The 27,662-nt window shown below is 53.7% G+C and overlaps 4 protein-coding genes across 4 annotated transcripts; 3 read left to right on the top strand and 1 right to left on the bottom strand.

Moving 5' to 3' along the window:
* Positions 1-362: 362 nt before the first annotated feature.
* On the top strand, positions 363-4,786 carry LTS14_010743 (uncharacterized protein; the record flags this gene model as incomplete). Its single annotated transcript, XM_064843419.1, has 2 exons — positions 363-366; positions 624-4,786. 2 exons carry the CDS (start codon positions 363-365, stop codon positions 4,784-4,786), a joined length of 4,167 nt encoding a protein of 1,388 aa, XP_064689003.1.
* Positions 4,787-5,498: 712 nt separating this feature from the next.
* LTS14_010742 (uncharacterized protein) lies at positions 5,499-7,183 on the top strand (the record flags this gene model as incomplete). Its single annotated transcript, XM_064843418.1, has 6 exons — positions 5,499-6,211; positions 6,269-6,410; positions 6,461-6,666; positions 6,726-6,821; positions 6,874-7,068; positions 7,120-7,183. 6 exons carry the CDS (start codon positions 5,499-5,501, stop codon positions 7,181-7,183), a joined length of 1,416 nt encoding a protein of 471 aa, XP_064689002.1.
* A 139-nt stretch (positions 7,184-7,322) lies between these two features.
* On the bottom strand, positions 7,323-8,368 carry LTS14_010741 (uncharacterized protein; the record flags this gene model as incomplete). Its single annotated transcript, XM_064843417.1, has 3 exons — positions 7,323-7,849; positions 7,968-8,211; positions 8,264-8,368. The coding sequence occupies 3 exons, from the start codon at positions 8,366-8,368 to the stop codon at positions 7,323-7,325; spliced, it is 876 nt and encodes a 291-aa protein (XP_064689001.1).
* A 500-nt stretch (positions 8,369-8,868) lies between these two features.
* On the top strand, positions 8,869-27,189 carry LTS14_010740 (uncharacterized protein; the record flags this gene model as incomplete). The annotated part of the gene is made up of 2 exons (XM_064843416.1): positions 8,869-25,596; positions 25,648-27,189. The coding sequence occupies 2 exons, from the start codon at positions 8,869-8,871 to the stop codon at positions 27,187-27,189; spliced, it is 18,270 nt and encodes a 6,089-aa protein (XP_064689000.1).
* Positions 27,190-27,662: the final 473 nt, after the last annotated feature.

Raw genomic sequence — 27,662 nt, 5'->3', positions numbered from 1 at the left:
GAAGGGACCTTTGCATCACAGGAATACATGGGGAGCTTCACATTGTGCGTGAGGGTGGTCGGATCACGATGGCAAAGAATCAGCTCCAGCCCATCTGAAGGTTAGCGTTCATTCATCTTCCATCCACACCATTGGGTCTGTTTCTGGTCTCTCCACCAGTAGCAAAGCAGTCCCGTGCCGTAGACCGGGAGCATGATACAACACCTACATCGAACATTGCCACATGAGACTCCGACCGTGAACAACGTGCAAATGTGAAATCGTTCGGGTCCCAGAGCTTGCCTCGCGGTTTGAGAGGGACAAAGCCCGATCGTACAACGACACTGAAGACAGAAGCGAGGTGAACGTTGAGCACAGTCGTCATGAGTATGTACCTTGTTGTTCATCTCGACCTGCAATCGATAGTTAAGCTCGGGCCACAGCTTCTAACGGTATCCGATGTTCGATCATCGCTCCTCCTTCAGCGTTGGTGGGGCAAGATGATAGACAGCCTCGTACATTTCAAAGCAATTATGCCAATGACAATCATGATAGTCCAGTAGAGTCTAGGTGGGTAATTCACACACCATCTATCTCACATCAAGTCCTGCCACCTTTCGTATTTTCTCCCCATCTCACCTCAGACCTCACCAGCATCATGGTCCTGCCAAAGAAGAGCGAGCGTGGCATACGCATTGCCATTGATCGAGGTGGGACCTTCACAGACTGTGTTGGCAATCCAGGCTCGGGCAAAATGGAGGATGATGTCTTGATCAAGCTGCTGTCCGTGGACCCGCAGAACTACGACGATGCACCATTAGAAGGCATACGACGGCTGCTGTCCAAATTCGAGGGCAAGGAGATCCCGCGAGGTCAGGCATTGGATACGAGCAAGATTGAGAGTATACGAATGGGCACAACAGTCGCTACTAACGCATTGCTTGAGCGGAAAGGTGAGGATATTGCTATGGTCGTGACGAAGGGCTTCAAGGACTGTCTCGAGATCGGTAACCAAAGTCGACCGAATATCTTCGACCTGGCGATTCGCAAACCGGAAGTGCTGTACACGAGAGTTGTAGAGATTGACGAGCGAGTGACGCTCGAGGATTATGCGGAGGATCCAAAGCGACACAAGACAGAAGCAACTGCAGCGGACGATACGAATGAGGACGCAGAGCTAGTGAGAGGCCTATCAGGAGAAGCAGTAAGAATATTGAAACGGGCACAAGGAGAGCAGATATGGAAACAACTGCAAGATATCTACGATTCTGGTCTACGGAGCATAGCAGTCTGCTTGATGCACGGCTACACATATCCCAAGCACGAAGCTCTCGTAGGCAAGATAGCCAAGGACATCGGTTTCGAGCACGTCTCACTATCGCACGAACTCATGCCCATGATCAAACTCGTACCACGCGCGACTTCCGCCTGCGCAGATGCATATCTGACTCCTGCAATACGAAAGTACATCGATGGCTTTCAGAAAGGCTTCGAAGGTGGTCTCGGCACAGAGAGTGTGAGACGAGAAGCTGGTGAAAAAGGCGCGAGGTGTGAGTTTATGCAATCAGATGGAGGGCTGGTAGACGTGGATGGCTTCTCGGGCTTGCGAGCGATCTTGTCAGGCCCTGCGGGTGGCGTGGTAGGATATGCGCTGACGAGTTATGATCCCGAGACGAAGACGCCGGTCATTGGCTTCGACATGGGTGGTACAAGTACTGATGTCTCACGGTATGGAGCTGGAAGATATGATCATGTGTTCGAGACCACGACGGCTGGTGTGACGATACAGAGTCCACAGCTTGATATCAATACTGTTGCTGCTGGTGGCGGCAGTCGACTTTTCTTCCGCAATGGTCTTTTCGTAGTAGGGCCGGAAAGTGCTGGTGCTCACCCAGGACCTGCGTGTTATCGTAAAGGCGGACCTTTGACGATCACTGATGCGAATCTTTACCTTGGACGACTACTACCAGACTTCTTTCCAAAGATCTTTGGAAAGCATGAGGATGAGGGCATTGACGAGAATGCTGGTGAAAGACTATTCCAGGAGCTTACCGAGCAGATCAACAAGGAAGTGACTGGTGGCAATGGTGCGAGTGGGAAGAGAGAAGAGATGAGCATGGACGAGGTGGCGTACGGCTTCATCAAGATTGCCAACGAGACCATGACACGGCCGATCCGATCACTGACGGAAGCGAGAGGACACGATACTAGCAAACATCGTCTGGCAACATTCGGAGGAGCTGGTGGACAACATGCAGTAGCTATTGCCGAAGCGCTCGGCATCAAGCAGATCCTTGTACACAGATACTCCTCTGTGCTTTCAGCTTATGGTATGGCTTTGGCAGATGTGGTGGACGAGCGACAAGAGCCTGAGTCCAAGACCTGGAGGGACGATGACGAGGAGGTACGGAAGGCTCTGCAAGGCAAGATGGAAGATCTGAAGAAGAAGTCGACTGCTACTTTGCGAGACCAAGGTTTTGACGAGGAGCAGATACACTTCGAGGAGTACCTCAATATGCGATATAGAGGTACGGAAAGCGCATTAATGGTTGTGAAGCCTACGAAAGATGAAGCCGAGAAAGACTTTGGTGGTGATGCTTGGGCATTCGGCAAGAACTTCGTAAGACAGCATGAGCAGGAATTCGGTTTCACCCTACCAGATCGCGATATCATTGTTGACGATGTAAGAGCTCGCGGTATTGGCAAGACATTTGAAGGGCTGGAAAGGACTGTCGACCAGCAGCTCAAGGAGGTGAAGGTAAGAGATGTGAAAGGTGAGGGTAAAGTGTATGGCAAGCGGAAAGTGTACTTCGAGGGCGGGCGACAGGATACCTCGATCTACAAGCTCGAAGACTTGAGCGTAGGTGACAGGATACAAGGTCCTGCGATTATCGCAGACGGCACGCAGACAATCGTCGTCACGCCGGGCGCATCAGCCTTACTGATCGACACCCATGTGGTGATCAATATCGGTGACGAAGCCAGCCACGACAAGAAAGTCGATACGAAAGAGGTCGATCCGATCATGCTATCCATCTTCGCACATCGCTTCATGGCTATTGCGGAGCAGATGGGTCGTGCACTGCAGAAGACGAGTGTGAGCACGAACGTCAAGGAGCGACTAGACTACTCGTGTGCGCTCTTTGACGCAGACGGTGGTCTGGTGGCCAACGCGCCTCATCTGCCTGTTCATCTAGGCTCCATGTCTACCTGTGTGCAGAAGCAAGCCGAGATCTGGCGAGGCAAATTGAAGAGAGGCGATGTGCTGGTCTCGAACCATCCTATGTTCGGTGGCACGCATTTGCCCGACATCACTGTCATCACCCCAGCTTTCAGCGGAGATCAAATCGTCTTCTATGTGGCTTCTCGAGCCCATCATGCAGATATCGGCGGCATACTACCTGGATCTATGCCCCCGCACTCGCGAGAGCTGTTCCAGGAAGGCGCGAGTATCAAGTCGGAGAAATTGGTATGGGAAGGACATTTCAACGAAAAGCGCATCACGGAACTCTTGTTGAACGAGCCGGCACAATACCCAGGCTGCAGTGGTACGAGATGTCTTGCTGATAACCTCAATGACCTGAAAGCGCAAATTGCGGCGAACCAGAAGGGCATCAATCTCATCAGTACCTTGATTGATGACTACGGTGAGGATGTCGTACAGTTCTATATGCACAACATCCAAGACAATGCCGAGCTTAGCGTACGGAATCTGCTCAAGAATGTTAGCAAACGCTTCGAAGGTCGTGACCTGAGTGCAGTAGACTACATGGACGACGGTTCGCCAATCAAGCTGAAGATCACGATCGATGCTGTAAAGGGCGAGGCAATATTTGACTTCACTGGCACGGGTCCTGAAGTCTATGGCAACACCAATGCACCGGAAGCAGTCACATACAGCGCCATCATCTACTGTCTGCGATGTCTGATCAAGGAAGATATTCCACTTAATCAAGGCTGTCTGAGTCCCGTGAAAGTCATCATACCAAAGAAAAGCTTCCTTTCACCCTCAGGGTCCGCAGCCGTGGTGGGTGGGAACGTCCTAACCAGCCAACGAGTAACGGACGTCGTCCTCAAAGCCTTCAACGCCTGCGCCGCAAGCCAAGGCGACTGCAACAATCTCACCTTTGGCTTTGGCGGCAATGTCGAAGGCGAGAAAGCCGTCAAGGGGTTTGGTTACTACGAGACGATTGCAGGAGGAAGTGGCGCGGGACCAGATTGGGATGGGACGAATGGTGTGCACACGCATATGACCAATACACGGATCACGGATGCTGAAGTGTTCGAGAGGCGATATCCTGTTATTCTGCGAGAATTCAGCTTAAGAGAGGATAGCCATGGGAAGGGGCAGCACAAAGGTGGAGACGGGGTTGTGAGGGATATTGAGTTCCGGATACCTGTGCAGGTCAGCATCTTGAGTGAGAGGAGGGTCTATCACCCTTATGGCCTGGAGGGTGGAGAGGATGCGCAGTGCGGGCTAAATGTGTGGGTGCGTAAAGTGCCGAAAGTGGAAGGGAGCGACGCAGACGCTGCTGAGGGCACTAAGAACAGCAGTACTCCAAAGCCACAGCAACAAGCGAATGGCCTAGACGCTGAGCAGGAGTACAGACATATCAACATGGGCGGCAAAAATACTGCTTCGATGCAACCTGGTGAGCGGATCATTATAATGACGCCCGGTGGTGGCGGGTGGGGTCCGGCTGGCAAGGAGAGCGAGAGCAGACAGCACGAGAGGGAGGATCCTAAGCATAGCTGGCGAGGCGGTAGTATTGCCGGTCGACAGGCTGAAGCTGAGGCGTCGGCCTGAGTTGACACCAGGGGCTTTTCTCACCCCGAATGTCCTGTTGCTGTGGGATGTGGACGAGCACGCCATGTACTGGTAAACAGCGTAATGAAGCCAAATCTGGCCAGCCTCGCAATGGTGCAAGGCCTCATGAATGCGAGCCATCGCTTTTCGGGACTCTGCCACGACGTGTGCACCGTGCTTGGAGCTCGTACGAGAAGCCCACGTAGATGATGGAGACACGGAGTTATTAGTACTCTGCAGTTTCGGGTTATCATATGTCCCCGTTGTCAGAAGTTGCGGGTCAATGCCAAGACTTTTGACAAACCTTCACATTGATAGTGACAAGACCGTATCCTACTACGATCGACTACATCTAATCGAGGGTCGTGTTACAAATCGTATACTACTTAGCTGATGAGTCAAGTAACCTTAACTCCGCTGCTTGGTGAAGGTGTGTTGATGGAGAGCGACTAGATCGCTCTTTGGAAGCTTCAGGGTTTCCGTGTCCCCGTGGGCCCGATAGAAGACATGAGCTATAGCACAACATGCAGCATGAACCAATGATATCAAAGAGAAGAAAACCACCTTCTCGGCCGCAGGTTGTCACCTCTATTCACGTGGCGGGTACAAAGTCTATTGTCTTGCTCTTGATCTTGCTTAAGGCTGCATATCAGATCTTGTGTCCCGCTTGCATTACAATCGTTCAGCCAAGCCAACACAAGAGTCATTGGCCATGTCGTTCCAAACTACCCCAGCATCGTCCATGGTGGACAATGAGAAGCCTGTATCACCAACGTCTATCAGCAAGAACAATGATCCTGTTCATAACACCACAGAAGCAGCAGCATTGCCAGTAGTCGACGACCACCAACCGCAGCCCGCCGACATCGAGAAAGGCCCCGGTGCACCCTCTGGCCCACCACCCGGAGCCTTCAACCCTCGCGACAACCCTGATGGCGGCCGCGAAGCCTGGCTATGCGCTCTAGGCGGCTTCTGCATCCTCTTCTGCTCCTTCGGCTGGATCAACGCCGTAGGAGTATTTCAAGCATACTACCAGACCCATCAACTCTCCTCCTACGCCCCTAGTACCGTATCGTGGATCTCCTCGCTGGAACTCTTCTTCATGTTCGGCGGCGGGCCGATAATCGGGAAGCTGTATGATAATTATGGACCGAGATGGTTGTTGATCGTGGGCACGTTCATGCATGTGTTTGGGATCATGATGACGAGTTTGTGCACGGAGTATTATCAGTTTATCCTGGCGCAGGGGATCTGTTCGCCAATTGGAGCCAGTATGATCTTCTATCCGGCGATGAGCACCATTACTACCTGGTTCTTCCAGAAGAGGGCGTTCGCGTTTGGAATCATTGCTAGTGGGAGCTCGCTGGGAGGCGTGATCTTTCCGATTATGATCCAGCGCTTGATTGTGGAGGTTGGATTCGGTTGGTGAGTATAAGTGGTGGCTGGGTTGTGTCATTGAGACATGCTGATCTTGCTTTCCAGGGCTCTTCGAGTCGCAGGGTTTCTGATCCTCTTCATGATGATCATCGCCAACTTGACCGTCAAGTCCCGAGTCCCACCTTTCAAAAAGCCGTGGAATGTGATGGAGTTCATCCGACCACTTCAAGAAGTTCCCTTCGATCTAGTAAGCAACACATGCGAGAGCTTCGATATTGATAAAGCTCACACTCATAGGTCTCCATTGGCTCCTTCCTCTTCTTCATGGGCATGTTCCTACCCATCACCTTTATCATCCTCGAAGCCGAGCACTTCGGCATGGCTCCAAGTCTGGCACAATACCTCGTCGCCGTACTGAACGCGGCCAGTCTGTTTGGTAGGACAATACCGGGGTATGTTGCGGATAAGATTGGGAGATTCAATATGATGGTCATCATGTGTTTGTAAGTCGTCTTCAGCCCAGGAAACCGAGCGTGGATGCTGATCCTGATATGATTCGCAGCTTCACTGCAATCCTCATCCTGGCGATGTGGGTCCCGTCGACCGGCAATGCACCCATCATTGTCTTCGCCGCCCTTTTCGGGTTTGGCAGTGGAGCGTGAGTACGCCAATCACTACCTTCCTCGCAGTCATGCTGACGATGAGCAAAGCTTCGTCTCTCTAGCACCATCCCTCATCGCCCAGATCTCTGACGTCCGTCAAATCGGTGTGCGCACCGGCACACTTTTTGCCGTCATATCAGTAGCGGCACTCATCTCGAATCCAATCGGTGGTGCACTCATCACGCGATGGCATGGCAGTTACACTGGTCTGCAGATATATGGTGGTGTAATGACTCTTGCTGGGTATGCGATCCTGAGTTTTATCTGAATGTGCACATAGCTGACATTTTACAGATCAGTGTTCATCCTGGCTGCTCGGGTGAAGCTGGCAGGTTGGAAAGTAATGACGAAGTATTGAGCGAGATCTGAATTTCGAAGCCGTTTGCCAAATTCTATTCGTCTATATCAGCGGATCACACGGAAGACTGGCCCTGCCACAGGAAATCAATCATAAAATCAAACAAAATTTCGCGCCTCCTCGTGTCATTCGAATGACCTCAGAAGCCTTTACCAAGTGTCACTGTTTCGCCACCGCCATACCAAAGGGCACCATGCTTAAAGTCCAGTCCTTTGTCTTGACCGACGACCCATTCGCCGCCCTCTTTGATGCCGTCCGATTTTGGCCAGTACTCTTCCCTTAGCCATGCATTGACTTCTTCAATCGTATCGACCAGCTTCTGGACTCTGGCATGATCGACTGTGCCATCTGCGGTCTCAAAATCCTTCTTCGTGACAAAGCGAGCAATGGTGAGATGAGCAGAAGGAATCACATATCGACTGGCCACTTTCACACTAGTCGCCGAGACTTTGGTGTACAGATCGCGGCGTAAGTGGTGGTATGAATAGCCGTCTTTCTGCCGCGATCGACCTGGTTCTCCGGCTGCAGGCAAGAAGGACAGTGCAAGAGCTTGGGCATCGAAGCTGACTAGAGGCTTCACAAGTCGTGCTTGATGGTTATGAGTGTAGTCCACGATTTCGGAAGAGCCTGGAAGTATCTGTCTGACTAGCTCGTCGATCTTGGACGCTGTTAGAGAATGTGTGACTTCCAGTGCTGTCATGTGCAAGTTCTGCGAGGGCATCATCCAGGTGTCTCGTTCATGTCAGTACACGATCAAGTGATATAATCATGAATACCGACATACTCGGCGCCACAGCCAGAAGCTTCTTCTGCACCTCACCGATCAGGTCACGCACTGATTGTGGTGGTCGTGCCCAAAATACAAGACAGTGCCGCCAGTCCTTGAAGCCTGGTTCGATTGTGGGATCTTCGAGCTTAGCCAGAACCTCATCAACGCTCACCCCAGCAAAGTCAGCACCAAGCAGCTTCTCGCGCTGTTGAGCATTACGAGCCGTGCGATGCGTGCTGTATCGGGCTTGAATTGCCGTCTTGTTTGCGAATCAGATCATTGCAGTATGAGGGCGGCGTTGGGAGTCGTACACAGTCATTGTTGCAAGCCTCAATCAAGCCGTCGTAAGGGTTTTCGGAAGTAGTGGGTGTATTTTTGCCACCACTGAGATCCTCGAAGGTGTAGAACGCCGCCATGTCGGCCTTGATGAGACCTCAGACGCAAGTTTCGTTCTTGCAGCTCGTTTCAAGCTGAACCGTCAGGCGCTAGCGTGATCGGTAGGTTAGCGGGACTTGCCACCCAGCCTCTCGGACCCCAAAGCTAATACTGTAATTCTAACTCATAACTAACGGGTCCAAGCTTGAAGTGTACAGCGCATGCATGCAGGTGTGCCCCGAAGCCTCCTCCGTCTGCCACACCACCAGGCCGATTGCGCACTTGTCGATTTCTGAATCGCGGCGATGGCTTGCATCTATACGCACGTTGTATTGTACTAGCGGTCCGGCGGTCTTTGTATAGCTTGTAACGACTTCACGACGATTGCGGTGAACGCGACTGTGTACCTACAGTAAGCTGTGTATACCATAACGACCAACACAATCAACACCACATATCATCCTCGGATTCACTCAAATCGACTCGGCTTGCATACCACTTCATCTAAATCTCTTGAGTACTTGCGAAAAGTACAAGCACAATGTGGAAAGCATTTTCCGGCCGAAGCGAGAGCGGCAGCACTTCTGGAGTGAGGCGCAAGAAGAGCAGCAGTGGGCGCGCGAGTGCTAGTGAGGTGGGAGTGCCATCCTCATCTCATCGCAGTGAAGATGGAAGTCGAAAGCACAGAAGTAGCAAGAGCATGTACGGCGACGACGAAGGACGGAGCGCGACTACGCCAACCAGGTCAGGCACAAATGGACCATTCTCTTTGACGGAAAGTGCTGTGAGAGCACTGGGCGACGGCGACGACGACTGGGAGGACGACAAGGATGCGCGAGGTGAGAAGCGCAGCCGACAGAAAAGCAGCCGATCGGAGAAGGAACGAAGCAGGTCGCGAGACAGGAAGGAGCGAAAGCGCGAGAGCACGAAAGAAAGTGGAAAGAGCGAAAAGTCACGTGGCAAATCTCGCGCCGAAGATATCGTAGATGGACCCAGTGACGCAAGAGGCATTCCGGCTATGGGGAGCTTCGATCAATTTCCTGGACAGAACAGCGGTGCCTTGGTCGGACCAGTATCTCAGCAATCTCAATCTCAATCCCAATCTCATGCGATGTCTGGAGCTTTGCCATCCGCCGATCCAGCTCATCAATTCCCGCAGCAGATTCCAGCCAAATTCAGCCGACCTCGACTTGGACCGACACGAGCCGATAGCTTCGGACACGCATCAGAGTACTATCTTGACGAAGGGCAGTCGGTCGACTATCAGCCGGGAGTACGTTCGCGTACACCAAACATGCTAGTCAACCCCGATCTTCATCTTCATGCCGCCTCTGCCGCGGCTCAGGAGACACCGGACACTGGTCATGGTTCCGCTGCAGATTATTATGGCGGTGCCGCGGACCCTGTGCCTACAGCGGAGACGCGCCCGGTGCAGCCGACCAGGAAGTCCTCTAAAAGCACTGGCAAGGTATCTTCACTTGCCAAGATTGCGTCGACTTCAGCAGCAGCAGCCGTCACAGCTGGTGTGTTCAGCGCCACCACCAACAGACCAAGCACAAGTCAGCCAGTCACACCATCCAGGCCTTCGCGCTCAGATCCTGCAGACTTACGCCCTGCTTCATCATATTATGCACCATCATCCGCGCCCCAGCAGCGCACCACTGGTAAGTCCTCTGCCCGTACTAATTCTAACCCTCCAGCATATGCAGCAGGCGGCGCGGCCGCAGGCTTAGGCGCCTACGAGACGAGTCAACGCTCCGATCAGCGGGAGTCCTCGTACACGAACACCTCTTACCGCACTGAGACCCAGGCAGGCCAGACGAGGTCGCTGTTTGGAACTGATGAGCGCTCATACAATGACGGCGGCAACACGAACCAGAATTTCCAGTATCACGAGCACAAAGGTCCCATGACCCGACTCAAGGACGGTTTCTTCAACTTGATATCCGACCCCGACGATGTGCGCCGCATGGAAGAGTACACGGAGTATATCGGCGTTTGCAAACACTGCTTCGATCCACGCAGTACGCCTAATGACGGACCTCGCCAACATCACTATCATCGCCGACCATCAGAGGACTCCTTCGAGGACCTACGAAGGCGAAAGTCTTATGAACGAATGCAGCGTAAGAATAGCAGCGAGACTATGCGCAGGCGTGTTGATAAGGAGAGCAGATACTATTCTGAGCGCGATAGGCGAGAACAGAGCAGCCGGTCAAATGTTCTTGGTGCGGGTCTGGCTGCTGCAGGAGTTGCAGCTGGAGCTAATGCTCTATTCACTGATCGTAAGGATTTCGATGATACTTATAGTGTCAAGTCCGGCCATCGCGCGAGCTCAGCTATGCGGAGGCGGAGTCGCAGCTCTTCTCGCGAACGACGACGGAGGACCGAGCACGGTGTCACTCGGCGCGATTCATCGACAGAGTATGTCACTGTACGCACAAAGGACGGTAAGCTGGAGAGGCGGCGCTCGTCACGTGAGCGTAAGGATGGCTTTCTCGGCGCCGCTGCTGGGGCTGCTATCGGCGTCACGGCGGCTTCGGCATTTACCGGTGATTCGAGACAACGTCGCGATCAAGCTCAAGGTGAATTTGTACGCCATCGAGATCGAAATACTCCCAACGGCGGCTACACTGAGATTCGGCGACGTGATGAGCGCCGTGAAGACGAGGGCACCGGCATTCTCGGTAGCTTTTTCTCTCCCTCCCAGAACGAGCGCAAATACAGAAATGATGGCCGAGAGCGTCGTGGCAAACCGAAAAGCTTCTTTGGCTTTGGCGATGGCTCGTCGTCCTCGGATGAGGATCTTAACTTCGGTGAGGGTTCCTCCTCCAAGACCAACCTTCCTTTACGACGTAAGCGATCGGGACGATCCGCACGCAGGAGATCCAGCGAGAATATTGCTGCGACTGTGGTGGGCATTGGCGTGACGGCTGCTGCTTTGGCTGCTGCGCAGAAAGGCCATCGCCTTGCCGACCGCAATAGTCGGCCTGAATTGGGTGCGAGAAAGGATGTCAAGGTTCACCATGATGGCCGGACTTATCGTCCTTCTGATGAGGAGGAATGGGAGGACGAACTGCCGTCTGATGTCGATGATGCGTCTAGCACTCATTCTGGTCTTGCTTTCGGAAATGGTTCGAGGTTGTCGCATAGGCAGAGCCTGGAGAGTGTCTCATCTGGCGATGGGCTAAGTGCCTGGGGTTGGCGGTGGGGAGGCAAGGATAAGAAGAAGAAGCGCCGTTCGTCTTCACCCGATCCTGTCTACCCTCCAGATCGAAGGCAGCAGGTTCTTGATGATCACATGCATGCCCAGCAGACCAATGGTGGTGCACCTGGTATCTACACATCACCTACTGCTGTGTACCAGCAGCCTATGCAATACGTCGACCCTCAGCCTGTCTCGGAAGGGGGCTCGAGACATGCATCCATGCCAGGCTCTTGGGATGCTCCAAACGGACGACCAGGACCCGCTCCTCTGCAGCAGCCGCAACCGATTGCTCCCGTCTCACCAGCTGTGATGGAAGATGTGGTCCATGGTCGTCCCATACCACGTCGTACAGCATCGTCCCCAACACGACCTAGCTTTGGCCTTACTGACGCTGCCTTGATTGGTGCCGGTGCCCTCGCTGCAGGCAGCATCATCGCTGGTCAAGGTCGTGCTCGCAAGGATTCTAATGTTCGTTTCGGTCTTACAGACGAACAGCAGCAGAGGGAAGATCGCCAGCGGCGTCGTGATCGCGAAGACGCGGAGGACGAGCGACGCCGGGCCGATCGTACGAGGGCTCTGAAAGATGAAGCTGGTCGACATGCGAAGGAAGAGGATGCGAAGAGGCGTGAGGAGGATGTCAGGAGGAGACGAGAAGAGGAGAATCGAGTCGCTGCCGAAGCGTCTCTGGAACGCGAGCGCATCGGTCGACAAGAAAACGAGAGGAAAGCGGAGCTCGAACGCCAACGCAGTCGTGAATTACAGGAAACCGAGCAAAGACGTTTGGAAGACGAGGGTCGAGCTCAGGAGCAGAGTCGGAGGCAGTGGGAAGCTATGGCTGCCGAGGAGGCGGCGAGGGAGAAGCAGACGAAGCGGGCGCGTGAGGCGAGGATTCAGGAGGAGATTGATGCTAAGCAGAGGGAACTTGATCAGCAGGCTGAGGAGAGGAGACGTGCTGGCGAGGCGAGAGAGGCGAGGGAGCAGGGTGAAGAGGATAAAAGGATGAGAGACGAAGAGGATAGGCGTTCACGTGAGGAGTCTTCTCGCAAGCCTGAGCGCTTCGAAGATGCACCACCACCAAGGCAGTCCTCAAGTGGATGGAGTAATGTCGCCATGGGGACTGCTGCTGCCGCTACGGTCGGGGCCGTCATGGCAGGCGCCGAGCATGGACGAAACCGTCAACGCAACGAAGATCGTGCACGCGAGCATGATTCTCATCCAGAAGGACAAGCTCTATATCACCCGATCCAAGACTCGGAGCCGATTGACTATTCTGCCAAGCAAATCCTGCCGGATCAAGAAACCTCAGGCACTCCCATCATGGACGACGATCTCTTCGACAAAGACTTTTTCAAGCGCAAGCGCAGTGACTCGGAGTATGCACGAGTCGCTACCAACGCTCGTGAGGCTGATAAGGTGGTGTCGGATATGGATGATTATTACTCCAAGCCTGCGCCTTCGCAGGCTGATTTCTTCGCGCCCAAGGACATCCTCAGCCAGGACTCTGCAGGCAAGACAGCCGTTGCTGGGCCCAATGCAGACAACGATGCACAAATTTACTACGGCGCTGATGCAGAGCTGCGGTCACGCTTCGGTGATGGGTATGGGAAGAGCAAGCATGCGCCTTATGGTGTGCCAGCTCTCAATGTCATTTCGCCTACGCCTCCACCCAGTAGTCCGGCTTTCGGTGCTAGAAGTAAGCCTTCACTGCCTCCTTCGGCTCTTGCTCAGACGGAAGAAGTTGGACAACAGGCTGAAGAGGGCGCAAGTCAGTCGGGCAAGCGCGATAGAAGTCGAAGCATTTCTTGGGGTGAGGACAGGACGCATGTTTACGACCCGCCCACGCCGGAGTCGTTCCAGGAGAGGGGGTCGTATATGGAGGCTAAGGATGTCCCTACCGCTTCGTCTAGAAATGATTCGGCTGGGCTCGATGAAGTCATTGTGGAGGCTGAGGAGCCTGGTAGGAAGTCCAAGACGACAAGCTATAAGGCTGCCGATCTCGAAAGGGAGGCTGAGGAGAACCGGCGTCAGGAAGAGAGTAGGGCATCCAGTACTTCGAAATTCGCAGACAGATACGACGCTTCGCCAGCAGAGACGCTTCCATCGTACAAGCAGCCGTTCTACGAGTCTGTCTCGGATATTGGAATGGGCAGATTTGCAGTCGACACTCCAGGCACAGAGGGTGCGCCTCAAGTCCGCGGCTTTGTAGAAGGTGAGACAGATGAGCCGACGCCCGTTGTGGAGGGAATACCACATATTCCAGGTGGTTTCGATGATGACGACGAAGTCCAGACCCCTGTACCCAAAGAGTCTGTGCAGACGGATATCTCCCCGAGTTGGGAGCCGCCGCTCAGCAAGAAGGACCAGAAGAAGCGCGAGAAAGCTGCCAAACTTGCAGCTGCTGCGATGGAGGCCGAAGCTTTCGACGACACCCCGACACAGCAGGTCCAGACTGTCGATACTGCGGAGGAAGAACCTGCAGATTACTTCGCGGCCAAGAAAGATAAGAAGAGTAAGAAGGGTAAAAAAGGTGCCAAGTTTGCGGACACCTTCGACAGCGAGCCGGTCGAGACTACCACGCCCACTGTCACGGAAACTGAGAGATCTGCTCCCTTGCAAAATGAGGAAGAAGCGATCGATTATGCTGTCAGCAAGAAGGACAAGAAGAAGTCGAAGAAGGCCGCGAGATTTGCAGACACCTTCGATAGCGACCCGAGCGAGCCTTCTACACCAATAGTCAAGGATGCGGAACCTTTAGTGCAAGCACCTGCAGAGGATGATGCGGACTTCTTCATAAGTAAGAAGGACAAGAAGAAGCGTGATAAGGCGGCGAAGCTGGCGTCTGCGTTCGATAGCGACCCAGCTGTGGAAGAAGTCGAGCCTCCCGCGCAAGAGATCTTCGTCGATCCCGTCACTCCTGCTGGAGATAAGCCGTCGGACTTCTTCATGAGCAAGAAAGATAAGAAGAAGCGCGACAAGGCTTTGCAGCGTGGGCTCTCCGATTTCAGCCCTGCTGTAGAGGATACTAAGCCCGGCAACCTCTATGACGAGTCGCCATCCACCGAGGTGACCGCTTCTGATGCTGACTTTACGCCCGCGTTGAGCAAGAAGGAGCAGAAAAATCGCGATAAGGAGATGGAAAAGCAAGGGTTTGCGGATGTGGCTGATACTCTAGCCGCCACTACTGGTATTGCTGCGCTTGTAGGCGGCGCCGCTGCTCTCGCGAGTGACTCTAGTCCTGCTGAGCCGGAAGACGAGTGGGGCACGCCCACTTCTGGGAAGAAAAGCAAGAAGGGCAAGAAGAAGGGCGCAGGGCTCGAGCGTGATATCCGCGATATCGAGCCTTCCGAGACGCCTGTGACCAACCTTCCAAGCAGCAATGAGCGGCCATCGATGCCTGGCAACTGGGTAAGTGAGACCATTGAGAAGGCTGCCGAGACACCTGCAGATGCATACGATCCTTTCCAGTATCAAGTCAAGAACGAGCCGCCACCAGCGTTACAGGACAACGAGGCTTCCGCTGATGACTTTACTACTTCTTCGTCGAAGAAGAGCAAGAAGAAGAAGCGGGACAGTGGTAGATTCAATGAACCTGTGGCTGCCTCTCCCTTGAGGTCTGAGTGGAAATATGACGATTATATTGGCGAACAACCTGCGCAGGTGAAAGCCGGCGCTGAGGCTGGAGTCACTGCTGAGCCGCAGTCGTATGCGAATGGTCATGCTGTGGAGTCATCTACCGAGACGAGAGATGTCGACGCTGGACGTGGTGGTCAGTCTGAGCTTTATCGTGACAACGGTGTGGACTTGCCTGACCGTCGAGAGTCCCCTACAAGCCAACGCTCGGGATCAAGGACATTGGAGCCGGCTCAACGAAGCGATGAGTCTGAGCATAGCAGTCGGCGAAAGGCGAGGTCAGAAGTAGGCTACGCTGACGATCCTGATTATTATGATGACCGCTCCGTCGCTGGATCGGAGCCTGTTGGGTACTACGATAGCTCTACAAGGTCGAAGCGTAGGTCTCGACACGAGGATGACGACGATGATGCGAAGTCAACAGTGTCTTCGCGCTCACGTCGTGAGAAGGAAGAGCCGACGAGTTCCAAGAAGGAAAAGAAGGGTGGCTTATTCGGACTATTCAGCAGGAAGTCAGCAGACACTGTGCCACTGAGTCGGCAGTCGACACACTCGGACGAGGCACCGTTGAGTCGTACCTCGACACGGGATGCTGGTGAAGAAGATGACGAGCGCAAGCACAGGAAGAAGAAGCATAGGGAAGGCTCAGTCTACGATGACGATGACACCCGTAGCGTAACATCCGAAAGCAGAAGGAAGAAGCATCATCATCGAGACGACGACGATGTAGATAGTCAAGAGAAGAGCCGCTCAAGCCGCCATGGCGATGACGATTTCGATACTCGTTCCGAGTCAGGACACAGACACCGACATCACCGAGACGACAATGATGACGATGACACGATCTCTCGTGCTGGAACAGAGAGAGGACATACACAGCATCGTCGAAAGAGAACTGGCGGATCTGAATCGAATGATCAGTCTTTTTTAGGTGATCGGGTAGAGGATTTGCCGCCTCTACCCGCCAGTCCACCTGAGTCTCCGATCTTGGCATCAGTCAATCATGAGCAGGGTTCCGGCAAGCCTGTCTCGGCTGAGTCGGATACTCGAGCTGTCTTTCCTGAGTTCGCTGCTGTCGACAACCAAGTCGTCGGCGCTGGCGTTGATGAGCGGGGAGCTCCCGACGACTTGTATCTTGCGGAATTGCCTGCAGGTCATGATGACTCGACCATCATTCCGCAAGATCACGGAGAGCAGCTCCCTGCTTTACCTGCGTCTCATCCAGGATCTCCTACAGCCGCATCAGCGGAACTCGCTGACAAGCAAGCCAGTGTTCGCAGGCACAAGCCAACTCTGAGCTGGGCAGAAGATGTCCAGGACTCGTTCCGCTCCGATGCAGCAGTCGACACCCCAGAACGACCTGGCCTGACAGGTAGACCTGCCTCTGCTACGGCTGTTCCACTACGCTTCCCATTCGGCCATGCGCCACCGCAGCCACTCAAGGAAAGATCTCTGAGCTTTGGTACACCAACGCAGTCCTCGACACCGACATCTCCGACTTCTTCGCACAAGAAACCACGACCAACCTCGAGTGAGATCAGACCGCTGTACCTGGTCGAACGCAACCGCAAGGTTCCGGACGTCGAGGAGGAGGATATGCTGCCAAGCCTACCTTCGAGCAAGCCATCTAGTCGTGCTTCGAGTGTACAAGGCAGTGACGACTGGCACTCAGCAATCGAGGACCCGCCATCGCCGTGTCGTGAACGTTCTTTGAGGATCGACACCAGCCATGCCCATGCATTCCAGGCTTCCGATGACTATCTTGACTCTCAGCAAAATACGCCTAAAGCTAGTGACTTTCCAGAGACGGCGTTCGAGAGGCCTACCAGACAGGAGCCGCAGTTCTACACTTGGGAGGACTTCGAACAAGACGAGCGTATGCATGATCATGATCTTGAGCCACACAATGACATGCCTGTCCAAGCCAGCAGAGATGCAGCACGTCCACCTCTGTATGTTGAGCACTCTCAAGAGCGTACCGTCGTCCTACCACCTTTGCCAGATAGTCCCCCGTCTTCACCAGAGAACGAGGTCAAGCTTCCGGATATCAAGCCACGTCGATCGGCGAAGGCGCTTGCTGCTGCTGCCATGTTTGGCGGCGCCGCACTGTTGGCGCACCAGACAATGCAATCTGACGACAACGAAGAAAGCGAGGGCCGGACGCCAAGATCCAGCAAGTTCAAGGAGCAAGAACAGGACTTTGCAGAGGAGCGACTCCCACTTCCTGCGTCCGTAGAGCCGGAAGAGCTGATGGAGGGAGCATCTAATTGGCCCGCCGTCACTCGAATGACATCGAAGAAGAAGGGGACGGGGAAGCAGGGTGCTAAGCAGTCGACAGAGGAGATCATCACGAAGGCTAGTGGAGCAAATCTTGTTACCAGCGACTATGCTAGGTTTAATGGATCTCCCGCAGTCGACCACTCCACCGGGGATGATGACTCCCTTCCAGCAGAGACCCTCGGATCCGGTATCACAGAAGGGCACGCTGCCGAACCTGCAGAATCCAACCGCGAATTGTACGATCTTCGGTCCGCAGACAATGCTGCTAGTCTCTCAAAAAATGCAGCAGCAGCTATGGCCTCGTCAGTAGAGCAAGACAGCGATGTCCAACAAACATCAAGTGACGCACTCGAGACGGAGACCTGGACCGCTCCCGCTCTTGCCCGCAAGCAGTCGAAGAAAGCCAAGAAGAAGCAGAAGACTGCGAGCGCTTTCGACTGGGACACGGCGCAAGTGGAAACCAAGGATCGATATGCGGATACAGCACAGGCTCCCGTCCCGGAAATATCTTCGCCTCAGAAATACGAATCGGTGCCCCATGCTAGTACTGTGAGATCAGTCGCCGACCAAGGAGAGTCCGTTTCAACCGATCACAGATTCCTTGAGGAGACATTCACCCCAAGAGGATCAGATGTGATCGCTACAGCAGCGGCACTCACTGACCTCGAACTAATGGAGACCACCACGAACGAACCCGATACCGCGGATGCACCTGCTTTGACTCGTAAGGAATCGAAGAAGGCCAAGAAGAAGCAGAAAGCTACATCGGCCTTTAAGTGGGGCGATTCGTTGAGCGAAACACCAACCGATCAAGCCAAGGCTGCAAAGCCTACTCACAAGCCAGATGTGAGCCTGTCCCGAGATGACGCAGACGATCGTGGTACTGTGGGCGATGCCATCCTGCCGGAAGTGTCCGTCGAAGATCCTGTGGAAACTTCGACACCTGTCACAGATGTCCAAGCGACGCAGACAGGCTCGTGGTCCCTTCCTGGACCAGCAGTAGTGCAAGCACTGAAGGAGGAAGATCCGGTTGATGCAGAGCCTGAGGCATCCGCATTCGAGGTACCAATGTCTGCTGCTGCTCGCAAGAAGGCAAAGAAGGACAAGAAGAAGCAGAGACCGCAACAAGATGATGACGATTGGCAGCGGATACTGGAGACTGGAGATGGCAAGAGTGCGATCCCCGGCGTTGCACGAGAACTCGATCCTGTGCAAGATGTTATGTCTCACTCGGCAGACATTCCCAGGCTCGGTACAGGAGAAGTACATACAGGTCGAAGAGTGACATTGCCAGCAGACGTGCCACTGCCGCAAGAGCAAGACGAAATGCTGATAGCTCCGGTATTCGATGCCAGTGCCCTCGATGCACCTGTGCAGCCCACTGAGTTGTGCATTGCGGCTCGCGATGTGCCATTGCCCAACGACAAATACGAGGACTTCAAGCCAGTGCATGAACCCCAAGATATCAAGCCCGAAGCACCTAACTTTGCGAAATTTGATAGAGGACCGCACGATGTACACCTGCCAGAAGATCAGCTATATGACATGGAGCCTAGCAATACGCTTGAACGAGACTCAGCTCGTACGATGATGACTAGATCGGCATTGCCTGGAGCGGTTTCCGGCGAAGAGCCTCATGCACAAAGTCAGCTATCGCCCGTTCTTCGCCCCGAGGATATCCCTCTGCGAGCTGCAGACGAAGACGACTGGAGACCAGTGGACAGACCAAAGGTCGCATTTAGTGAAGCAACTCGCAATGCCGACGAGAAGCTTGCTGACCTTCAAGTTAACTCCGAATTTTGGCCAGCAGCGCAAGTACCGCTCCCCGAAGATGACGAAGGTTTTATTGATGCGGAATCCGATCATGTACATGAGCACATCAAGCCATTGATCAATAAGCCTAAGCAGTCGACAAGACCTGAGCGTACTTACGAGGACATGGTAGTAGCTTCGCAAGACAACAGCGATGTGCCAAGTCAGCCTCGTGCCTTCGACATGCCATCTGAGCCACCGACCGCCCGACCTTACGTACAGCCTGACCTGCCAGCATCTGAGAACGCCAAAGCACTCGATGAAATCAGCTGGGAATCAACTACCAAGAAATCAAAGAAAGGCAAGGAAGGATCGAAGTCGAAGGCCGGCGAAACTTCACAAGTCAAGACTGCCACCGACATGGTACAAGCCTTGCCTGGCGATAGGGCGCGCTCTGTCACGCCATCCGCTGCGCATGATGCAGTATCTTCGACGGACGGTGGACAACACGAGCCTGGAGCGGATCAGGGTCGGGTGTCAAGCCTTGGTCCAGATCCATATGCTGCTACACCTCAAGAGACCGCCGAAAGCACCGAAGTCGAGGATCCCCAAGCGTTCTGGACACCACCTGAATCCACCAAGAAGGGCAAGAAAGGCAAGAAGGCTCAGAGACAGGATTTATCTGTGGTCTCAGAGCCAGCCACAGTCGCGGACGATGCGGTGCAATCTTATACGCCTGCGGCGAGGGAGGTCTTGTCTGCAGCAGATTCACCAGTACTTGATGAGGCAAATTCAGAGCCAAGCACAGACAAAGATCAGTTTTGGTCGCCTTTGCCCAAGAAGAGGAAGGGTAAGAAAGCGAAACAGAATGTGGAGACTGCTCTAGCCGTCGAAGATGATGGATTAACATCTAATGGAGACAACACACCAGCCAACAAATCCAGCTCGTTTGCAACACCTCGAGATGATCGTGACACCGAGCCCCAATTCATTCCAGCTCCGGCATCGCCGATAGTTCCCGATCAATCTAAATTCGTGATCGACAACCTCACGCCGCAAGACCTGCCAGAACGGTCTGCAGCAGATGACTTGTGGGAGCCGACCAAGCACAGCAAGAAAGGCAAGAAGGGAAAGAAGGCGAAGCAAATCGGCTTTGAAGATGAAGAGGAACCACAGACTGTCGATCGAAGTAAAACCGCGATCTCAGAAAGCATTGACCAGATCACGCTCGGTACAAAGCGTGCTTTCAACCAAGACGCCGGAGACACCTTCAGCGCCGCACGTGGTGGCAAAATGTACACGGACAAGTATGATATGGAAGATGCTGCCCCTCAAAGAGTCCCCTCCGAAGCTGCCATGTCAGGAAATAACGAATCTTTGCCATCTCCATCAGGAATCCCTGGTGCGAAGGCGCAGCGCAGCATTTCGTGGGAGTCTCACGCCTTGCAGCACGACGACACTTTACATGCGGAACACAACATACCCCTACCACCTGTATCGGTGCATGAAGCCGATGAGCTGGCAGTCGAGCAAGCATTTCCAGAATCTGGCCCGATCGACTATGAAGATGCTAGATCGCAGGCAACATCATTGGAGGAACCTAAGGTTGTGCACGACTGGGATGCAGACGCCAGCCGCAGGGGCTTTTCGATGGAAGAGCACGGCCCGCCAAGCCAAATTGAAGATATGAGCAACGAGTGGCCGAGTCAGGTCGTTGGAAAGAACCTCAAAAAAGGCAAGAACAGCAAGGGTAAGACTGTTTTTAAGCTAGAACCTACGGCTACGCCTACTACAGACGAAGAAAGAGAGTTTGCATTGGATCCATCTTTCGATATCGCTACACCAGTTCCTGAAGATGACTCGTCATGGGCTGGGTTCTCGACAAGTAAGAAGACGAAGGGTAAGGCCAAGAAAAGTCGACAATTGCTTCAACCTGAGTTCAACGACCAAGGTAATTCGAGAGCGGCATTAGCTGCGACAGAGTCTCAAGATCCAGAGTTTGCACTACCTAGCACCGGTATCGCACAACGACCTGACTCAGATGAAGCCTCCATGGCTAAACACACCATGTACAGAGAAGAAGAGCAAGCCGCTGATGGTGTATTTGGCTTGCCGCCATTGCCTGAGTCACCGCTCTACGCAGACAAGGTCTTCGATTTGGAGACCGTGCCGGAACCACATCAAGGTTCCACGCTTCGCTACGATCATGATGGCATGCCACCGGAACGATGTGGAGAGCATGGAAATCAAGTCGGCAGCAACGACGTACACAATGAGCAATCGACCTCGATCCCTCGTGATGGTCAGATCACAGATTCGGAGCAAGGCTCGTTAACCAGAAGATTCTCGACCAGTACACATACGGGTGATACGTTGACAGAACAGGATGACAGGGCGCCGCGCAACGTACAACTTCAGTCTAGCGAAGGAACGACCCCAGTCGAGAGTAATCAGGAGAGAGCCAAAGCCAGCTATGCAGAAGTGGAGCCCACAAATCCCGAACAAGCGGAGTCTGGCTTAGGTGCTCGCATGTCCAAAGCGATCATAGGAGCAGCCGCTGTCACTAGTGCAGCTGTGCTTGGTACTTCACTCGCAGACGATGAAGAAGAGGCCGTGCCCGAATCCACTGCAAAGTTCTCGAAGAAGGACAAGAAGAAGGCTAAGAAGCGCAAAGGGGCTGCGTTTGAGTATATGGACACCGAGCCCCAGGTCGAGAGCGAGGAAGCTGTGCTTCCAGTGACGAATCACATACTCCTGGACAGGAATGATGATTACGTACCGCTCGCCTCACGAAGAGTACCTCCAGCTTCTATCGAGGAAGAGTTGCTTGAGCAAGCCCTAGCACGGGACCTTCCTGCTCCGACTCCAGGGGAGATTGTCGGCGAAGGAGAAGCGCCCAATGTACTCTCCAAGAAGTCCAAGAAGGAGAAGCGCAATGCCAAGAAAGTCCGCTTTTCATTCCCAGAGATCAACGATACTTCAAGTGAGCCAACTTCGATGCCAGCGTCGCGGGATGAGTACATCCCGGTCTCAAGCGTTGAACAGCACGACGACCAGCGTCTTACTGCCGAGCCTTCACGCCTTGCTATCGAAGAAGCAACACCACCAACTGATGACGCCATGTACAACTCACAGGAGAAAGCCCCTGAGATCGAGCAAGACTCGGCTGTTGCCAAAGAGTGGCCTACCTTTGCCATCAAGCGTTCCAAGAAGGACAAGAAGAAGGCCAGGGCGAAAGCAGGGCAAGCCGACGATGTCAAGATTGAGGATGAGTCCTATAGACCTGAAGATGTCCCGCTTCCACGACCAACGATCGACGAGGCATCGCAAGAGATTTCTCCGCCCTGTGACCTGGCTACCGACCTTGAGTCGACGTTTGCGTCGAACGACCGTCGTGACGACCCGAAGCCAACGACCGAGACATGGCTTGCGCCGGAAGCCAAGAAGTCGGTCAAAGACAAACGTAAAGGAAAGAATATCAGCAACGACTTGTGGCTGTCAGATGAAGCTCCAGCTCCACCGGTTGAGGACGAAGGCATCGCACGTACTGATCCGATCGCCGAGAACGCTATGCACAACGCCGTCGATACCTTCTCCGCTGCAACGTTACCTGATGACACTCCTGCTGGGGCTCGGGAAGGTACGCATGACGTTGGAATGACCAATACCAGAGAAGGTCCTGCAGATAACGCTGAAGAAATACAAGCCGATGCAGATTTGGCCATCAAGGTTTCTAAGAAGGATCGACGAAACAAGAAGAAGAACACGATGTATATGCCTGAAGTTACCGGCGTTCTTGACAACGTCCCCGCTGGTAGTACATACGATGCACGCATGAACTGGAACGAGGCGCCCACTGACACCAGCATTGACGACAAGAGAATACCTCCCGAAGCAGCTCGTCATGAGTATGCTGAGCCACAGACTAGGATCCCGCAAGACGTTGTCATGTCCAATGTATCTCGGTCTACGAGAGACAACCATCATGAAGATCTGGACGGGCTAGTAGATCGACGGGCATCTGAACATGACGAGCTATTATCGCACACCACACGGGAAGTAGTGGATGACAAGTCCTGTAACCTTGCCGCCAGCAACGACATTGACTTTGCCGCAACCCTGGCTGCCGGCCTAGCTGATGCTGGATTCAATCCTGACTTGGTAGTGAACGATCCAGCGTATCACAGACGAGCCTCGCCGCCTGCTACGATGGCAGAGGCCAACCCGGAAGAAGAATTTACGGCCTTTACGACCAAGCGCAAGAAGAAGGGCAAGAACGGAAAACGAATCGATGATTCGCAATCTGTGGCCGAGCCCACCGTGCAAGAACTAGACAAGCGAGATCCAATTCCGTCTTCCGGCATGCTTTCAAATGACGCTGCAGTCGACGCTTTCGATACTGATCTGGCGCTCACCATGCAACAATCTGGATTCGACTCTTCCGCCATAGAACGAGCTTTGGCATCGAATGAATTCAAGTCGTCCGATACGGCACCCGACGATGACGGTGCGGACCTGTCTTTCGCTGTCTCACGCCGTAAGAAGAAGGGTAAGAAACAAACCCCAATCGCAGAGTCATCTGAATCCCGCGAGCTAGACGCCACCAGCACTGGTGCCTTTATCTCCAAAGACCGCACGACTGTGGACAAATTGCCTGCACAGGCCGCTCACGGCGACATTGGTCACGTTGAAGACCATGCGCAAATCCTACCGTCGACCAATATCGGCACATATGAAGCTGCTGAGTTAACTCGCGAGGCTCTCTCGGACGACGCAGAGACGATACCATCACACGGAACAGCAGGAAATCGAAGCATAGCAGCAAGCGACCCAGCAGAATATTTCCCTGTGGATAACAAGCAAGAGATGGATGTTGACGAGATGGACAAGGCCTATAGTGCTTTCAAGAAGAAGGAGAGGAGGAAGAACAAGAAACGACAGCAGGTAGCCGAGCCTTCAACGGGTTCTACCAGTATCGAAGACAGCCGTGAGCACACGCCAATTGACGACGATCACGCCTTTTCAGCTAGGCACGCTGGACCTGCCAGCCAGGATCCCATCGTAGGAGCATCGCATCGTGCGGCTCGAGAGTTCCATGACACGACAAAGATGCCACATGCGCTCAATAGTCTAGACCGTTTAGCGGACTTTCAACCTCAAGCACGCGGAGCCACCGAGATGCCAAGCTTACAGGAGTGGTCTTTTGATGCTCTAGATAAGGACAAGACATCACTCGCAAATGCTTCTGATAGCCAGCAACCTCGAAACATGGTCAGAGATAGCGGTTATCAAAGTATCGACAGTCCTGTTGTAGAGCGCCACCACCATGATAGTGCAGGCCCAGTCGCTCCTGAGCTGCATACAATTCAATCTCATAGCAGCCTTCGAAGTCGACGCTCAGCAGAACCATTGCATATCGATACTCCAAGCAGTCCAGCGTGGCCACTTGAGGTCGCAAAGAGAGGAAGCTCAACCCGTGACGCATTGACGGCGCCGCGCACATCGAGCAAAGAGCCAGCCGCCACGCCACTTGAGTCTACGACGAAGAATAGAGCATCATACCTTTTCACGTCTCCTCCAGCACAGTTACGCGATACCACAGATCCGTTCGAGAACCACACTTCTGCACGCTCACAAGCCTATGATGCCCTTGTTGGCGACTCGACGCATGACGATGCATCAACCCCTCGGCAGGAAAGCCACTCGCAGGATCACGACGAGCAACACGAATCTTATCATCGAAACCTTGGCCCTCTGAGCCCACGGACGCCACTTCAAGTCATCGAAGAAGAGTCTGGCGCTACGAAACGCAGTAAAGCGGACACCGACGTGGGAGGGCCAGCCGTCATTAAAGCTAGGCGACGAAGTGAGACACCACAAGCCATTCGAACCTCAAGAGAGTCGTTCTCGTCTGCAGGACGGCCCTCGGTGATCATCCCTGCAACCAACCTGCGCCATGCAAGCAGTCCCTTGTCAACCGATGAGCTCATCAATCGACTCTCGTGGCCAGCTGTTGACGAGGATAGGGACACGGTGAACATTGATCGATCACTTCAGCGCGATACACCGAAGCCGATGATATCTGGCGCAAGGTCTCCCAGCGTACTCAGCAATCGGTCAAGTACGAGCGTTGCGCATCACTATCGATCGCCTGCAGATCAGAGATCGTTCTCCCGCAACAGCAACAGAAGCCTCACACCAACCCTCAGACGCATCGATCGAAGTCAGTCAGGTGACCTTCGGGCCGCGTCTCGCCGCAGCGAATCGGGTTCGGCCGTTGGCGCTAGAGCGTCGACACCCAAAACAATCCCATTTGAAGCACCACCAACACCACCATCAAATGATGAGGATCTGATCGTCGCCGGCGCTGCAGGCGCTGCAGTGATGTCTGATGTTTTCGTAAGTGGCCAAGTACTCAGTCATGTTGGCGATACTGACATGTTGTTACAGCAAGGATATGGCGACGCGCGCGGGCTGCAAAGCTCGCCCACGCGACCGCCGAGCGTGCGCAAGCGGCAGAGCATGCATATTGTTGACCTGGAGTCCAAGCTAGGCCAACTAGAAGCCGAGAACCGAGCGCTGAGCGATGCCCGCAACGCCTACGAACAGAGTGGCGATACCGGATCCTTGGCAGAGGCACTCGAGGCACGTGATCTTCAGCTCCAAGAACGAGAGGTCGAGATCAACCGTATTCAGACCATGCTTGGTCCGTTGCACGAAGAGATCGAGCGTCTCAACGACATCAACGGCGAACTCACAGAAGCTAACAGGAATCTGGTTGATGACACGAATGGTCGCTATGCAACACTTCAAGCCGAGCACGCTCATGCTCATGAACAATGGCAAAGTACGAATCGGGAGCTTGATCAGACGCGAGAGACTCACAGTCGTGCAAATGAAGGATTACGAGACGCCGTCGAAGTGCAGGTAACCACTGCTTTGGCTGAAAAGAATGCCGAGATCCTTCGTCTACGAGAAGAGCTCGACATCGCTACTGAACAGATACGAGCGCTGCAGGTACAGATCCAGGCTTCGAAGTCAAGGGACTTTTTGACTGTGCGTGACGAGGACTATTTCGATGGTGCATGTCAGAAGCTTTGCCAGCATGTTCAACAATGGGTCTTACGCTTCTCAAAGCTATCTGACAACAGAGTATGTCGTTTATCTACAGAGCTTCGCGATGACAAGATCGAAGCGCGTCTGGACAATGCTATCCTCGACGGGTCGGATGCCGACAAGCTACTAGGCGATCGTATCCGCAGACGCGATGTGTTCATGTCCGTGGTTATGACCATGGTGTGGGAGTACATCTTCACCCGCTATCTCTTCGGCATGGATCGTGAGCAGCGACAGAAGCTCAAAGCACTCGAGAAGATCTTGGCAGAAGTTGGGCCGCCTCGTGCGGTCGCCCAATGGCGTGCTACCACATTCACGCTTCTGTCCAAGCGACCAGATTTCGCCCGACAATGTGCGCTCGATACCGAGGCGGTGGCTCAGGAGGTGTTCGCATTGTTATGTGCACTCTTGCCACCACCATCGAACGCTGAGCAGCAACTACGGATTTCTCTGCTCAAGGTTATGGGTGTGGCAGCTGATCTCGCCATTGAGATGCGCACGCAGCGTGCCGGATACATCATGCTGCCACCACTTCAGCCGGAGTACGACACAAACGGCGACCTGGTGCGAAAAGTCCACTTCAACGCATCGCTCATGAATGAACGCTCAGGCATGTTCAGTTCGAACGAGGAACTGGAATCTGAACGAGGAGTAGTAAAACTCGTGCTCTTCCCACTTGTGGTGAAGAAGGGCGATGAGAATGGTGAGGGTGAGGAGGAGATCGTGGTGTGTCCAGCACAGGTGTTAGTCCACAACGAGAATGGAAGAGGGAAGAAGGTGGTAAGGGTCATGAGTGGTGCCATGGAGATTGATGATCCGAGGAGGAGTAGCAGGTTGAGTCTGGTCAGTACAGCCCCCGGGAGCACGGCGTTTTAGTGGTAGGCCATGGAAATGATTTATGGGAGTTTGTTGTATGATTGTCAACGTTTGCATGTAGCATGTATGTTCATTTGTTTATCCATTATCTGGTGAAGGGTCATCACATGCTTCCACGTGATGGTATATCTTGGCAGTGACGCAAGATCTCAGCCCAGAGTTGGTCGAACTAGGATAGTGGGCTGGGACGAGTTCGCAGCTGTCACGCTTGTCGAGCTCGATTAGTCCCGCCGAGGACGAAGGCAGTGCTCAGCCCACGTCAGTATGTTCTATGGTTTGTAGGCGCCGTGTAGTAAAGTTCGTACTCCTCCCATCTCATCAACAGCATTATTTATCATTTCACTTCTCGGACGAAGCGGTCCTCGTCGTCGGTCGTCCATTTGACAAAGTACCCTTACCACTCAGCACGCCTCACCAAACACTGTATCGACCAAGACGTCCGCGACTCCACCACAAGCAGGCCCGTGATCGCA

The sequence above is a fragment of the Recurvomyces mirabilis genome, assembly GCF_035927965.1.
Source record: "Recurvomyces mirabilis strain CCFEE 5264 chromosome Unknown scaffold_49, whole genome shotgun sequence".
Classification (NCBI taxonomy): Eukaryota; Fungi; Ascomycota; class Dothideomycetes; order Mycosphaerellales; family Teratosphaeriaceae; genus Recurvomyces; species Recurvomyces mirabilis.
The sequence above is the reverse complement of the archived record's forward strand: the minus strand, read 5'-3'. Positions and strand labels throughout refer to the sequence as shown.